At 44.5% G+C, this 14,557-nt stretch overlaps 1 protein-coding gene across 3 annotated transcripts in view; it reads left to right on the forward strand.

Annotated features, from left to right (window-relative positions):
• Positions 1–14,557, forward strand: part of LOC307024093 (glutamate receptor ionotropic, NMDA 2C-like) — a 65,650-nt gene that overhangs the window by 32,388 nt on the left and 18,705 nt on the right. For all 3 annotated transcript variants that reach the window (XM_079657910.1, XM_079657911.1, XM_079657912.1), the window contains exons 7-8: positions 264–378; positions 10,040–10,251. In XM_079657910.1, coding sequence (XP_079514036.1) covers positions 264–378; positions 10,040–10,251 — 327 coding nt within the window. The remainder of the gene's footprint in view (positions 1–263; positions 379–10,039; positions 10,252–14,557) is intronic.

Genomic DNA, 14,557 nt, shown 5'->3' on the forward strand with positions numbered 1-14,557 from the left:
AAGGATGTGTATCTTAACAGAATGAAATCAGTCAGTAGGAACACTCTCCGCCAATCAGCCGCCTCCCTCTTCCACTAATGAGCTACTTCCAGCCTCCCACGTTAGATTAAGCCCTCCAGTGGAGCTTTAGGTTTAATTAGGAGGTGATCATTGTGTGTGTTTATCTGTGTAAGCGAAAATGCAAATTCTCAAAATGATATATCAAAGTCCTTGATTGTGTTCAACATCATTTTTGTATGACTCTATGTTTGTGTGGGTTGCAGGCACATGCTGAATGTGACGTGGGAAAGGAAAGATCTGTCATTCAACAGCCAAGGCTTCCTCACCAATCCTTCCATGGTCCTCGTCGCTTTGGACCGTGACAGACTTTGGGACAAGGTACTGCGCACCAGATACTGAATCACACTAACAAGCTGAAATGACGGCCCACGAACAATAAGATGTTTGTCCCGTTATGTGCCCATATAAAGTTTATATACAGAGGGACTTGTATAACAAGATATATAACGGATTTACAGATTCATTACGCTGAGAGTGACATTTGCAAAGACAGTTAACATTTTCTGTTAGCAATGCACCCAGGTATGATCAAATAACTGCCATTGGAGTGCTTTGATACTGATAGAATCGTTCGTAGGAGCATCTTTTTTATGATCTCTAAATGTGAAGTTGTATTCGACATCAAAAATAATGATATTCTCGGAAAGTGTAAGTCACATTGAATATTTATAAGAATATGTGTATCATGTCTGTGTTCAGATTTGACTGAGTTATACAATTGTTTACCCAAATTACATCACCGGGGCACTAAGGTTTCTTTTAAGTGTCTTGATTGCTTCTTTATACTGTGTGTCACATCCACTGCTGCTGCTCCAACTGTGCTGACCGCAGTGGTGAACCGGCACAAACAGCAGGACAAACTACAAAACAATATCTTCCCGTTGTTTTTAGAACCCCAGCGTGAACCTGTATTTTAACCCCACACAGTATATTTTCCTCACATCTGTCCCTCTAACCCAGGGGTGACAAACTCAATTTCATCCCGGGCCATATCAGCATTATGGTTGCACTGAAAGGGCCAGTTGTAATTTTAATTATATATAAATATACATATGTAAATATATAATATATATTAAATAATGTATTATATTACATTGTTGGCCCTGCATTGGATTATTATCAGTTCTGGTAATATCTTCCTAAATAATTACTTCTGAAAGAAGACCCTGATTATTGCTACTATCTCTGCTTTTATGGATGTGTTCTCGTTTATGTACTGCAGTGAGAGATGCCAACTGAATTTCGTTGCACTGATGTGTGATGACAATAAAGATATTCTATTCTATTCTATTCTAGAAGTCTATTCTATTCAACAATTAAACCAATTTTATGGGCCACATAAAATTAGGTCGCGGGACGGATTTGGCACCGGGTCTTGAGTTTGACACCCCTGCTCCAACCCCTCCACCCCTTTTCTTTCTGTCACAGTGGAGATGTCAGCGTCTTTGACTTGAACAATTGGTCAAAAGATAACTCCCCAATCACTCTGAACCTCACAAATAGATGGTATTTGAAAGGTACAAGTGTAGGCGTACATTATAATCAATAATGTTTTGTGTCTGTGTGTTTCCTCTTGAAGCCCTCTTACTCCGGTTTTATTGTCACCATGCTTTGCAATTTTCTTAAGAATGTTCACTCCCTTTTACACACACACAAACACACACCAATTTTTCAAAGCCTGAGGGTGTATTGAAAAAGTTAGACTAAATAGAGAGACCTGAACGTAATCTCACAGCTACAGTTGAACTCATTTATTTCTGGCCTGGAAAGACCAACCTATACTTCATCAATGTCACCTCCTGGCTGGTGTGTAAGTCTGCGTGTGTGTATGAACATGGACATGTAATTGTGTTGAAGTGGGGTTTTGTTTTGGTGTGAGTGTAGATTTGAAGGTAGCAGCCAGCACTTCATCTATTCCTTATGTCCTCATGTTGAAGTGTAGATATACTGCTGTTGTGGACACACACACACACACACACACACACACACACACACACACACACACACGCACGCACGCACGCACGCACGCAAGCACGCACGCACGCACGCACGCACGCACGCACGCACGCACACACACACTATCGACAACAGGAGATTACTTTAAACAAGTGTCTTCTTGTCATGTTACTCAGCCGTAATATCGACCCTGACACTTTAACATGATGTTGTTCCCAAGCATTATTTGAAGGGTGTTGCTGGGGGTCATTCGTTGGCAGGAATGACCCCTTTTTCTGCTCTGGCGCTCTCTGGGAACTTGTCCTGTCTTTTCTCCTTTTTCCTTGAGATCCTTGATTAAGTGAAATGAAAAAAAAAAACGAATATAAATAAGTAAATGCATAATTAAGGACAGAGTTTTGCACAGTTGAATTGTTGCACAAGGTGATTGTACTGCTAAGTCAACATATATAATAGGTGTGATCTTTATTGTCCTCAAAGGGGAAATTCGTTTTGTTCAGGTTAGTACCACACCAACAGCGGTACAATAAATATCATGACTCAATATCAATCTCATGAAACATTAACATTTGACGTAACATTACAGCCATGGCAAGGCAGATCACGTCAAATAAACATTATAAAACGGACAAGTCAAATCAAGCAATCTGATTGGTTCTTAGCCGTGATATACTGAGCGTATACCACGGGTAGAATTGTAAGTACTTTTCACAACAAGTCAGTATCCCTCCGCGTCTGAGAAAAACTATAGGTTACTTACGACGTAACCCCAGTTCTCAGAGTAACATGAAGTGAGATGTCTCACTATGGGATGCGCCTCAACGCCTATGCAAACAGAAGCATCAACCTCATTACGCCAATCCTGATTGGCTGGTGATCTTGACGTCTACGTCAGGGAATCCACCCACCCTTTAAGTAGCTTGCGCTACGTCGCAGCGTCATTCAAAATAAGCACCTCTTCTCGTTTCGCCTTAGCAAGAAGGGCTGTCTGGTGAGACATCTCACTTCATGTTACTCTGAGAACTGGGTTTACGTAAGTAACTTATAGTTCTCATTCATAACACGCCGTTCAATGTCTCACTATGGGATATTGAAACTCCCGTATTGCTAGACATGCTTATCTCGAAAATCACCAAAACAACCAGAACTTAACAGGTAAAACCCTGTCTCAACACGGGGCCCAGCACTGCGCGGGCCACACTTGGAGCAGAGACATCTAGCCTGTAAAAGCGGACAAAAGTGAGCGGTGAGGACCAGCTCGCTGCTGCACAAATGTCTTGGATGGAAACACCCTTGAACAAAGCCCAGGATGTAGCCAGTCCACGAGTAGAATGAGCACGCAGGCCCGTTGGTGCCTGCAAACCCTGACTCGTATAAGCCAGAGCAATCGCTTCCACAATCCAGTGGGAGAGCCGTTGCCTGGTAATAGGCTTGCCCTTCTGAGGGTTAGCCCAGGATATAAAGAGTTGGTCATTGCATCGAAACTCTTTTGACCTGTCCATATAGGTGCGTAAAGCACGAACTGGGCACAGCAAATTCGGCCGCTGTTCCTCAGAGGAACACAGTGGCGGAGGAAATGCCTCAATGTCAATGGGGGTACATGAGCCAACCACCTTAGGTACAAAGGCAGGGTTGGGCTTCAGCAACACTCTCGTTTGCCCCGGGGCAAACGAGAGTGTTGCCAGCCAGTACACTTGCCAGTACACTTGCCAGTACATTGCAGGCCAGTGTGGAGCTATTAGGATCAGTGTGTGGCGTTGTTCTCTCACTCTGGCCAGAGTTGGGGGTATCAGAGCCAGGGGTGGGAACGCGTACCGAAGGACTGGAGGCCAAACGTGAGCGAGCGAGTCCACGCCTAACGGTGCGTTTAAATCGCGCATTGAAAAAAACAGCTGACATTGAGCATTTTCTTTTGATGCGAACAGATCCACCGCGGCCCGGCCGTAACGCAGCCACAGCTGACTCACAATTATTGGATGTAGAGTCCAGTCTGCATATAGTGGTGCACCTCTGGACAGCAGATCTGCCCCGAGGTTCATCAGTCCTGGTACGTGCGTCGCTCTCAGAGAGAGGAGATGTCCGCAGCTCCATAAGATCAGTTTGCGTGCCAGCATGTGTAACTGGAGAGAACGCAAACCCCCTTGGCGGTTTATATACGATATCGTGGTCGTGTTGTCTGTCCTCACGAGGACATGATGTCCTCTGAGAAAAGGCAGAAAGCGTTTCAGGGTAAGGAACACCGCTAAAAGCTCCAGATAATTTATGTATGACCGTTGGAGGTCTTTGCTCCAGAGACCCCTCACAGGTCGACCTTCGTATATACCCCCCCAGCCCGTCAGACATGCGTCTGTGGTGACCACCTTCCGCGATAGGACAGCACCCATAGGCATGCCCCGTACTAGAAAAGTCGGGTGCAGCCAGTGGCGCAGTGCCATTACGCATTTCATAGTGACCATCACTCTCCGCGCGCCATGACGCACGGGGTCCAGTCTGAGGGCAGCTACCCAGCGCTGAAACTCCCTCATGTGTAATCATCCCAGTCGTACCAACAGGATGGCTGACGCCATGAGCGCCAGTAACCGCAGACACGATCATATTTGCGTGGCTGGAAATGAGCGAGGCAAGCCCTGAAGGCTTTCACTCTCTCTGCTGACAGGCTGTAAAAGGCACCGAATTCAGGCGTAGGCCCAGGAAGAGTACAGTCTGGGCTGGGAACAACATGCTCTTTTCTATGTTTATTACGAAACCCAGGTCGAGCAGGTGTTTTACGAGGACATTCGTCTGCGTAATTGCTCCGACTGTGCGAGAAGGACCCAATCGTCCAGATAAGTTGCCAGGCGAATACCCTGTTGCCTTAACGGGGCTATCGGGGCTTCCGTACACCGTACAAACACTCGTGGGCTGAGAGAGAGACCGAAGGGAAGTACTCTGTACTCGTAACAGACACCCTGAAAGGTGAACCCCAGATATTTCCTGTGTAGATAATATACTGGGATGTGGAAATACGCGTCTTTCAGGTCGACTGATGTGAACCAATCGTTTTGGCGCACGAGACGTAACAGAGATGTGTAAGTGAGCATTCTGAATTTGTATCTTTTGAGATATTTGTTCAGAGCTCTCAAATCTAGTATAGGCCAAATTCCGTTCCCTCCCCTTTTGGGAACGAGGAAATACTTGGAATAAAAGTCGCTCTGACTCTGTTCAGAGGGTATTATAGATATAGCCTTCTTTTCTAGTAGCGAGAGAATCTCTTGCTCCAGAATATGGGCTGACTCTCCCTGGGCTTGCAAATGCAGAATGCCCGAAAAGTGAGGGGGGGCGACAGCGAATTGGAGTCTGTAACCCCGTGCTATTGTCTTGAAAACCCAAGCAGAATCTGTGAGCTTCTCAAAGTGAGTGGAGATGTCACATCCCTGTCGTCTGCCCTCTGTCTTTATTTGTTGTGTTATGGGGCCCTCTAGTGTCTGAACACGGTGGTACCCCAGGTTGACAACCCCGGTCGACACTACGCATGCGCGTGGCGGTGATACCTTCACAGCCCCGTCCATCGTCCGCCTTCTGAGAGAGGCAGCAGCCACTCTTAGAAGGGGGGTAGACGTCAGACTGTTTATTGTTTTTATTGTTTTTCTTTTCATTTTTATTGACTGCGCCCTTGGCTTTAAGCCTGGAAAAGACAGTGGAAAATGATTTATTAAGAAACAATAGTGATCACATGTGTTTGTGTGACTTAAACAGGCAGCGGAGCTTGCTGTCTTTGATGTTAAGTCCATTTCCCTCATGGCTTGAACTTGAGGAGGACGTTCTGACATCACTCGAGGCCGGGGGAAGATGGGGGCATGGCTGCACCTCGGAAACACATGAGCATCTAACACTGGAACGTGTTCTGGAGCTGGAGAACAGGGAACTTCCTGCTCTTTTATCGAGGAGAGGAGAGGGGGCTGTCAGGCCGCCCTTTTCTTCTTCCTCGTCTGGTGGCTGAAAGTCTGGACCGGCTGTGCCTGAGTGGCTGCTGCTGGAACCGGAGACTTTCTTGGCCAGCTCGTCCTCGCCTCGTGTCTGGGCTGGAGACCCGGGGCGGGCTGTGGTCTCTGCTGTTTCGGGATCTTGAAACGGGCAGGACGTGAGGCAGCCTGAGCGAAGGACTGCCGCGGGGCCGTTGAAGGCGGCGGTTGGACCCTTCGGGGAAGACAAAGCTGGAGAGCCTCATCTTCCTTCTTTTTGGATTCACAGTGCTGCTGCATCGAAGCTAGAGCGGAACCAAATAAGCCCTTGGGAACGATAGGCATGTCCAAGACGTCCTCTTTTTCCCGATCTGGAAGGTTCGTCAGGTTAAGCCACCTGGCTCTCTCCTGTGCCACCATTATCCCCAGTGCTTTGCCCGTGGCTTGGACTACACAGCCCTGCACACGGAGGCAAATGTCCGTGATTGCTGCGATTTCATCCCACACGACAGGCTCAGGTTTGTTCGTCATGTCCTTGCAGAACTCCGCCTGGTAGGCGGTCAGCAGCGAGGAGACGTTGAGCGCCCTGGTGGACAAAGATGCGGCTTTATAGGCTCGTTCGGTCATTGCTGACTGGAAGTAGTCTGCCTTTACCGGTAGTGTGGGGTTCCTGCTCGGTGCCGAAGCCAGCCGCGGTTGGAGGTGGGCTGCCACCAGCGGCTCCATGGGAGGCTTGCGGAGCAGGCCGAGCTTCTCCATGCCGTCACAGTCCAAAGAGGAGGCACCCTGGATTAGGGCCTTGTTGCTGAAAGGGCGGTCTCTCCACGAGACCGACACCTCGTCCAGCATCTCTGGAAAGACTGGGAGAAGCTGCCTCTTCATCCTCGCTGCTTGGGGCAAGTTCTTCCCCTCACAGCGAGATCTGGAGGTCTCCTTGGCCACTTCAGGCCAGGGGATGTCCAGCCTGGACGCAGCGCGTTGGCACACGGCCTGCAAGTCCATACTGAGGCAGGGCGAAGCTGGTGTGCTTTCGCCCGGGGGAGCGGACATCCCCTCCGGCTTGGCAGCCTGGGCAGATGAAACGAAGATGTCATCTTCGTGCTCATCCGAGTCGGATAAGAGGAACTCAGAGGCATCCTCTTCATCCTCCTCCATATAATCCAGCTCTAGGACATCCTCCGCGGGTGGAACCACGGTGAGGTCCAGCTGGGAGCTCCAGCTTGACACAGCGCGGGGCTCCGTTCTCGCGGCTCTTGCCGCCACCGGGCCCCAGCCTGACACGGCGCGGGGCTCCGATTCCGCGGCTACCGCCGTTGTTGAGCCCCAGCCTGACACAGCGCGGGGCTCAATCTCCGCGGCGGTCGCCACCATGTCCCGATTGCCGGCCGGCGAATCAACGGACATGAAGGGGTCCTGTCCCGACAGGCTAGCTTGGCACGCTAGCCGTCGGCGGAGGCTCTTGATGGTGAAGCGGGCACAGTGCCCGAACGAACCGGGGGTATCGATAGCTTCCTGGGCGTGTTCCAGCCCAAGGCAGGACGAGCAGACCTGGTGTGAGTCCGTGCCCGAGATCTTAAAACCGCAGCCGCAGAGCCGAGCCTCTGAGCCTCCGACGCCTCTGGTGTGAGGGAGAGAAGGTTCCATCCTCTTTTGCCGGGGTGTCGGCGCGGAGGGACAAGCTAGTAACAGGTACGTTACCGAAAAAAATTCCAACCTTATCGTTATTCCGAAAGGAAAAAACGACGGGGTAAATTTTTCTTTAAAAAATATTAACTGGTGTGTTAATATTTTTCTTATCTCCGTCTCCTCTGGTGTGAGGGAGAGAAGAGTCCGTCCTCGCTCGCCGTGGTGTCGGCGCAGAGGGACAAACTAGCAACAGGTATGTTACTGTTTGAAGAAAAAAATCAAACCTTACCGTTATTTCGAAAGAAAAAACGGCGGGGCAGATTACAATATTAACTGGTGTGTTAATATTTGTTCAATTCTTCTGCAAAGCAAAAAAAGTAACCGGCAAGCGCCCGTCGACCGAATGTTAGCTTGGGTTCAGTCTGTGGACCGTTAAGTTAGCCCGGCTACTGATGTTCGAGATGTGCTCTGAAGCGAGAAGAGGTGTTTGAATAACGCTGCGTCGTAGCGCAAGCTACTTAAAGGGTGGGTGGATTCACTGACGTAGACGTCAAGATCACCAGCCAATCAAGATTGGCGTAATGAGATTGATGCTTCTGTTTGCATACGCGTTGAGGCGCATCCCATAGTGAGACATCAAACGGAGTGTTATGAATGAGAACAGTATACCGTTGGGCAACTCCAACTTCCGCCCCGCTTCGAACCTCCGCTTTGCGTCGGGCCGAACCACGCCCCTTAGCTGTGATATAATGAGCATATACCACGGCCTGTCATGAGCTATTGCTTAAATAAACTCAGGGGTATATCCCTTTCAAACGGATAACTTAAATTCAGTGCAACAGTACAAGTCCTTAGAGATTGTTTTTTTGTATGCTAGCAAAGGTTGCTGGGATGAAGTCTGATAAGGCGGATTTTTAACCTGCGGTGGACGATGGGCAGTGACTCTACAGTCCTGACTCCAGCAAGGAGCTCATTCCACCAGTGAGAAGAGCCAGGACCGAGATAAGCGACCATAGGTTTTCTGAGTAATGGTTCCCTTCACTGCCCTGTAGGCCAACACTGGAGTTTTGAACTGCATCAAACAGGAGGCCAGCTCAGTGAATGGAGAAGAGGGATTCTGGATTCTCTGCAGACTACTGATGAGACCATGACTGAGAAATGTTTGCCTACAAAACATGCATTTGAAATCTATGACATCCAATATGGATGCCCTAGGATGAATCTTAACATCTGAGAAAGAACAAATGTAATCATGCATTAACTTTGATTTTTCACATGCAGTATTGGGGACATTTCTTAGATTCTAATACTGTTTTTTAACCCAGTATCCAATAATCAATACCATTTTTGGCAACAAATGACAGAGCTTCAACTTAAGATGCTCTATGAGAGGAAGCGAAATCCCATAACAAGACAGATTGAAATGAACAATCTTCACAACTGGCATCTCTGCGATACCCTCATTCACAGATGGTGTGGTGAAACAAATCACCGTCTCGCACAATATACTGTACCTTCATGCAGATTTTTAAATCATCCATGCATGACGAAGGAAGAGCGTTAGCATGAGCGAGCAGAAGAACAAATCAAGAGTATGAATAAGAGCTCTCATTAAAGCTGTAAGAGAGCAAGTTTTACATGCAGTAAGTCAGCGCTGGCTGAGCTCACCATGGCTCATTAGGTTGGGTTGATATGACAAACAGTCCTGGCTCTCACAGAGAGGGTTTCACTGAGTTTAGTGTCAACATCGATGGGATTATTCTCTGTGTGATGTGACAATATACCACAATTCTAGTCCCAAGTGGCTCCCTCTGACATTGAAAAACTAAATGTACCTCTTGTTTCTCTTGGCTACAGTATATTTTAGTCTGGCAGCAAATCTGTTTGTCAATCACAGTTGAGCACGCTTTGTTATCAAAATAATATCTAATTATGAAAGTAGCTCTACAAATAGCATCAAATATTTGAAAAGCAAAGAGACTTAAACACACAGTTAATTAACACCACTAATTACTTGAACAGTTCCCATTTATGAAGAGTGACATTTCAATTTGTTATTCACTTGAAGAAAAAAATGAATAATTTAATAATCATTCAACAAAATGAACACAGATTGAATGCAACACATATTGGGATGTATAATGAATGTGAGGCAGTTGGTATGCCCTTTGTTTTATATGCTTTTTTTCTAAAAATGTCTAACTCAAACACTTTTAAGTCTTTGAGGCATTAATGAACTCTACTCTTCTTTCATCTTCTAATCCTCTTCCTCCAGGTCAGCACATATGCCAATTTCCATTTTAAAATAAAATAGAAAATGCATTCATTCTGTGAAGTTGGGAGAGACAAGACAGGGAAAGAGAGAAGGGGTTGATATGCAGATCAGGTCGAGGGTGAGATTCAAACACTTGTGCAGGATCGCGCTGAGGTTTTTGTCTCTCACCCTCCCTCTTCAGGTCGGAACGTTCTCCCGAGGGATCCTTCAGGTTCGCTACCCGGTTTGGCCTCGATACGGCAGCTTTCTGGAGCAGGTGTCCGATGACCGCCACCTGACTGTGGCCACGCTGGAGGAGCATCCCTTCGTCATGGTGGAGAACGTGGACCCGGGCACTGGCACATGTGTCCGCAACACAGTGCCCTGCAGGCGCCAGGCCAATCAAACAGGAAGGTACGCAAAGCAACGCAAACACGCTTGTTACATCTGCACGAACATGAAGATTTAGACACAGAGATGGCTATTGAACCCTGATACTTTTTGGGCTATCAAAAACTGTCCAAATCTTGTATTGAATGTCGGTCAGGTTAAGATTCTTGTGTACTTTTATTTTTTAAAAGAGGTTATTAAGTCCTGAATGTAAGTTTGCGGATTTCAGTATGATGCTGTGACAATCAAAAATCTTACAAATGTTGGTAACACTTTATAATAAGGTACACAAATTAACCATCAACTAGTTGTTAATTAACATGCATATTAGCAGTATATTGGCCCTTTATTAGTCATTATAAAACACTTATTAATGCCTTTTTCTACATGACCATATTCTACAAGTAATAAGCCATTAGTTGAGAGTTTTTCCTCAATAACCCTCTAATTAGTGCTTATTTATTGCAAGTAAAGAAGTTGTTGAACATGAGTTTTGGTCTTAATATGCTCTGCTCAATATGGGCCTAAAAAGGCAGTAGTATCACAATAATAGTTTCTCCCATAATAACACTTAACAAATATGATCTATTCTTATAAGACATGAAACTACACTGATGAGATGAACTCAAAGATCTAAAACATTTTCTACATACACAAAATAACCATTTCTCTCAAATATTGTTCACAAATCTGGAAAAATCTGTGATAGTGAGCACTTCTCCTTTGCCGAGATAATCCATCCCACCTCACAGGTGTGGCATATCAAGATGCTGATTAGACAGCATGATTATTGCACAGGTGGGCCTTAGGCTGGCCACAATAAAAGGCCACTCTGATACGTGCAGTTTTGCTTTATTGGGGGGGTCTGGGGGGGTCTGAAAACCCTAGGGTTAAACCCTAACCCTAACATGTCACCCATTGAGCATGTTTGGGATGCTCTGGATCGGCGTATACGACAGCGTGTTCCAGTTCCTGCCAATATCCAGCAACTTCGCACAGCCATTGAAGAGGAGTGGACCAACATTCCACAGGCCACAATCAACAACCTGATCAACTCTATGCGAAGGAGATGGGTGATATGTTAGGGTTAGGGTTAGGGTTTAACCCTAGGTTTCTTTTAGACCCCCCCAGACCCCCCTAATAAAGCAAAACTGCACGTTTCAGAGTGGCCTTTTATTGTGGCCAGCCTAAGGCACACCTGTGCAATAATCATGCTGTCTAATCAGCATCTTGATATGCCACACCTTTGAGGTGGGATGGATTATCTCGGCAAAAAAGAAGTGCTCAATATCACAGATTTTTTCAGATTTGTGAACAATATTTGAGAGAAATGGTTATTTTGTGTATATAGAAAATGTTTTAGATCTTTGAGTTCATCTCATGAAAAATGGGAGCAAAAACAAAAGTGTTGCATTTAAATTTTTGTTCAGTGTATAAGTGTTAATTGTGTCTAAATAACTGAAAATTAGGTATTTATATCTAAGAATATGTTTTGGGGTATTGGCAGTTCAGCTACCAATAGCAAAGTCATATTGACCTGTATGTTTCATATTTGCACATTTATATTTTTGTGAAATGTGTACTGAAGGTTAGACAGGAAACCCGGGCACAGGAAGTAGGAGAAAGTTAACTGAATAGCATGGCAGTAGGCGGCTACTAATTGTCCCTATAGCTGAAGAGTAAAAGGGTCAAGTCCGTCAGAAAGCAATGACTGTAAGTGTAATCCTTACACTTACACTGTAACGATTAGTAACATGTATTGTGTTTATGTGAATGTCAGTGGACTGCAAATAAGTCAAGAAAGGAGCATGGCTGCTCATTGCCTGGCTCTCAAAAGAGTTTGGCTGGCTGTTTAATCTATCTTCACACTAGGGCTGCACGATATTGGAAAAAACTGACATTGCGTTTTTTTTCCCCGCTGCGATATATATTGCGATATGAAAACATACAGGAGTTGAAGACAAGACTGTTTTTTTTTAAGCAAACCATCCTTTCTTGAACTTTAATGCTATACAATTGGTATTTTTTAAACTATATTTAACCAGATGAAGGATTTTAGTCACGGACGTCTGGATCTTAAGTTATCAGAGCAACAAGCTGAGCTAGCTCGGTTAGCAGCGCCGAACTGCCTTGGAGAAACACATGAAACTACTTTATTCAGTGTTTTTACCTTTAATCACCGGGTCCGTTTGCTTTGGAGATTTGATTGTGATTGGTGGTTTGCTGTAGATGAAGAGCCTGCATGTCACTCACTCAAGTACCCCTGACATGAGAGCCGCGCAAGTTTTCCTTTTGTAAATATAAATAAATAGCATTAAAAAGGCATTAGTACTTGTTTTATAATGACTAATAAAGAGCCAATATACTGCTAATATGCATGTTAATTAACAACTAGTTGATGGTTAATTTGTGTACCTTAATATAAAGTGTTACCCAATTTTTACTCCATTAGCTGTGCAATTTAGTATTATAAGTTATATCATATTACTTTTACTGAATCATAGCGTCCACATCATCAGATCCAGTTTTCTCCGTTGATGTAGTTCTAGATGCAAACTTTCTATGATTCTTAGCATCACCTCTCAAGGTCTATTTAGTCCAGAAACTCCAGAACAAGCGAGCGAGTGGACCTTGAGTTGATATTACTTTGTTAGTTGCTGTTTTTAAAAGGAATACTTCCTTGACAAAATGACTATTTGTGAATCAGTTACCCCTTGTTACCTTGCATTCTCAAAGAAAATGTCTCTTGCATTTAATCTATCAAAAATCATATTATTTATTTGATAAGAAATATTAAGATTATAATGACACTTTTGATGATAAAGTTGCCAATATGCTATCTTTGTTTAGAAAAAAAAAAAGTATAATGTCCTCACGAGTACTGAAACATTTCAAATGATACACAGTCATAAACACAGACACCTGCACCCTCCCGCTCTGTTTCTCTGCCCCAGTTTAGTTCAGTCGACGCTGCAAACCTCCACACTTCATTAAGCACAGAGTAATTGTGTGTGTTGAGTGTCTAAGCACCTTAAAAACACACCTCTGGTGTCAAACACCGAGCGCAGCATGGCAGAAGACAGCCATTAAACAGCTATTACCTATAACTACGTACAACTGGTGCTCTTCAGGAATGCACAATGTCTTTATTATGTTCAAACAATAAAAGTTCAAGACTGTCTTAAATATAATTGCGTCGTAAAACTATTGTCAACCACTTTAACTTGATTGTTTCCACATTGACAACTGGATAACTCCTACAAAACATCATATTTTTACTTTGGGAAATCCTAAAATCAGTCGTGTCTATTCTCAAAGATGAAGAATGGGATGTCAAAGTATCACTTAGTCATGTTTGACTTGTTCCTGTATGTGCTGAAGCAAACTGTTTCAGAGTTACTGTCTTTCGCTGGAAATTCTCTTCGGCATGAGATATGAAGTGTCTCCTTGTTTCCGATCGGTGGTCGTTACACGTATGAATGTAATATTATTTAATAAGATGGCCAGTAACACCTTAGAATTTGCTGTGTCCATTTGCATTTGAAAATCAGTTCTTTGCAAATGATATCTGAGACAAAGTGTGCCTAAAACCTGCTGTGTTGGAATAATGAATCAGAGATGGCACATATGTCTCTGATCACAGACACATTGTTGTATTTCTGCTTGGATCCTCCAAGATAGCATTAATTAATTATTTCTATGTATTTATTTCAAAGTGGTTTTCTTTGTTGGTTAGCGTGAAAGGAAATGCTAATACTTGATTAGTCTTTTTATGGTGTTCTCTATGATATTCGTGCATATTTACGACATCTAGATTAGGTTTCTAAAGGCTTTCATGTTGCGTTTTCATTGGACAATAACTTGTGCAAATGAAAAGATGAGATCTACTTCACCAACCAACAGTTTTCATTATGGACTTCAAGGAAACCAGAATAAAATATTAACTAATGCAATGAATTTCCATTTTCTGTGGCTGCTTGGGACTAGTACATTTGGCTTGCCGATGTTGGGACAACAGCACACCAGGAAAAAAGTTCCCACATTCACAAATGATTAATAGATCCTCTGAAGCAGCAGAGCATACTGTCCAGCATACCAAGAGATTTGGGAATAACAATAAAACAGAGAAAACACGCAATTTTGGTGCCAGTTCTGCACCTTTTAATGCCAGAACCACCACACCTCAGTGCCCTGATTTAGTCATTTATTTAAGGGCGCAACCCAACCTTGACCTACTCTATATCTCCGCTATGCACTCAGGAGTTGTGTTATTTCCAACTTTAAATCTCACTGGAGGATTTATTTGTGCTTGTTATTGATTGTTATGTAT

This window comes from Notothenia rossii (assembly GCF_949606895.1).
Source record: "Notothenia rossii genome assembly, chromosome: 11".
In the NCBI taxonomy this organism is placed as follows: Eukaryota; Metazoa; Chordata; class Actinopteri; order Perciformes; family Nototheniidae; genus Notothenia; species Notothenia rossii.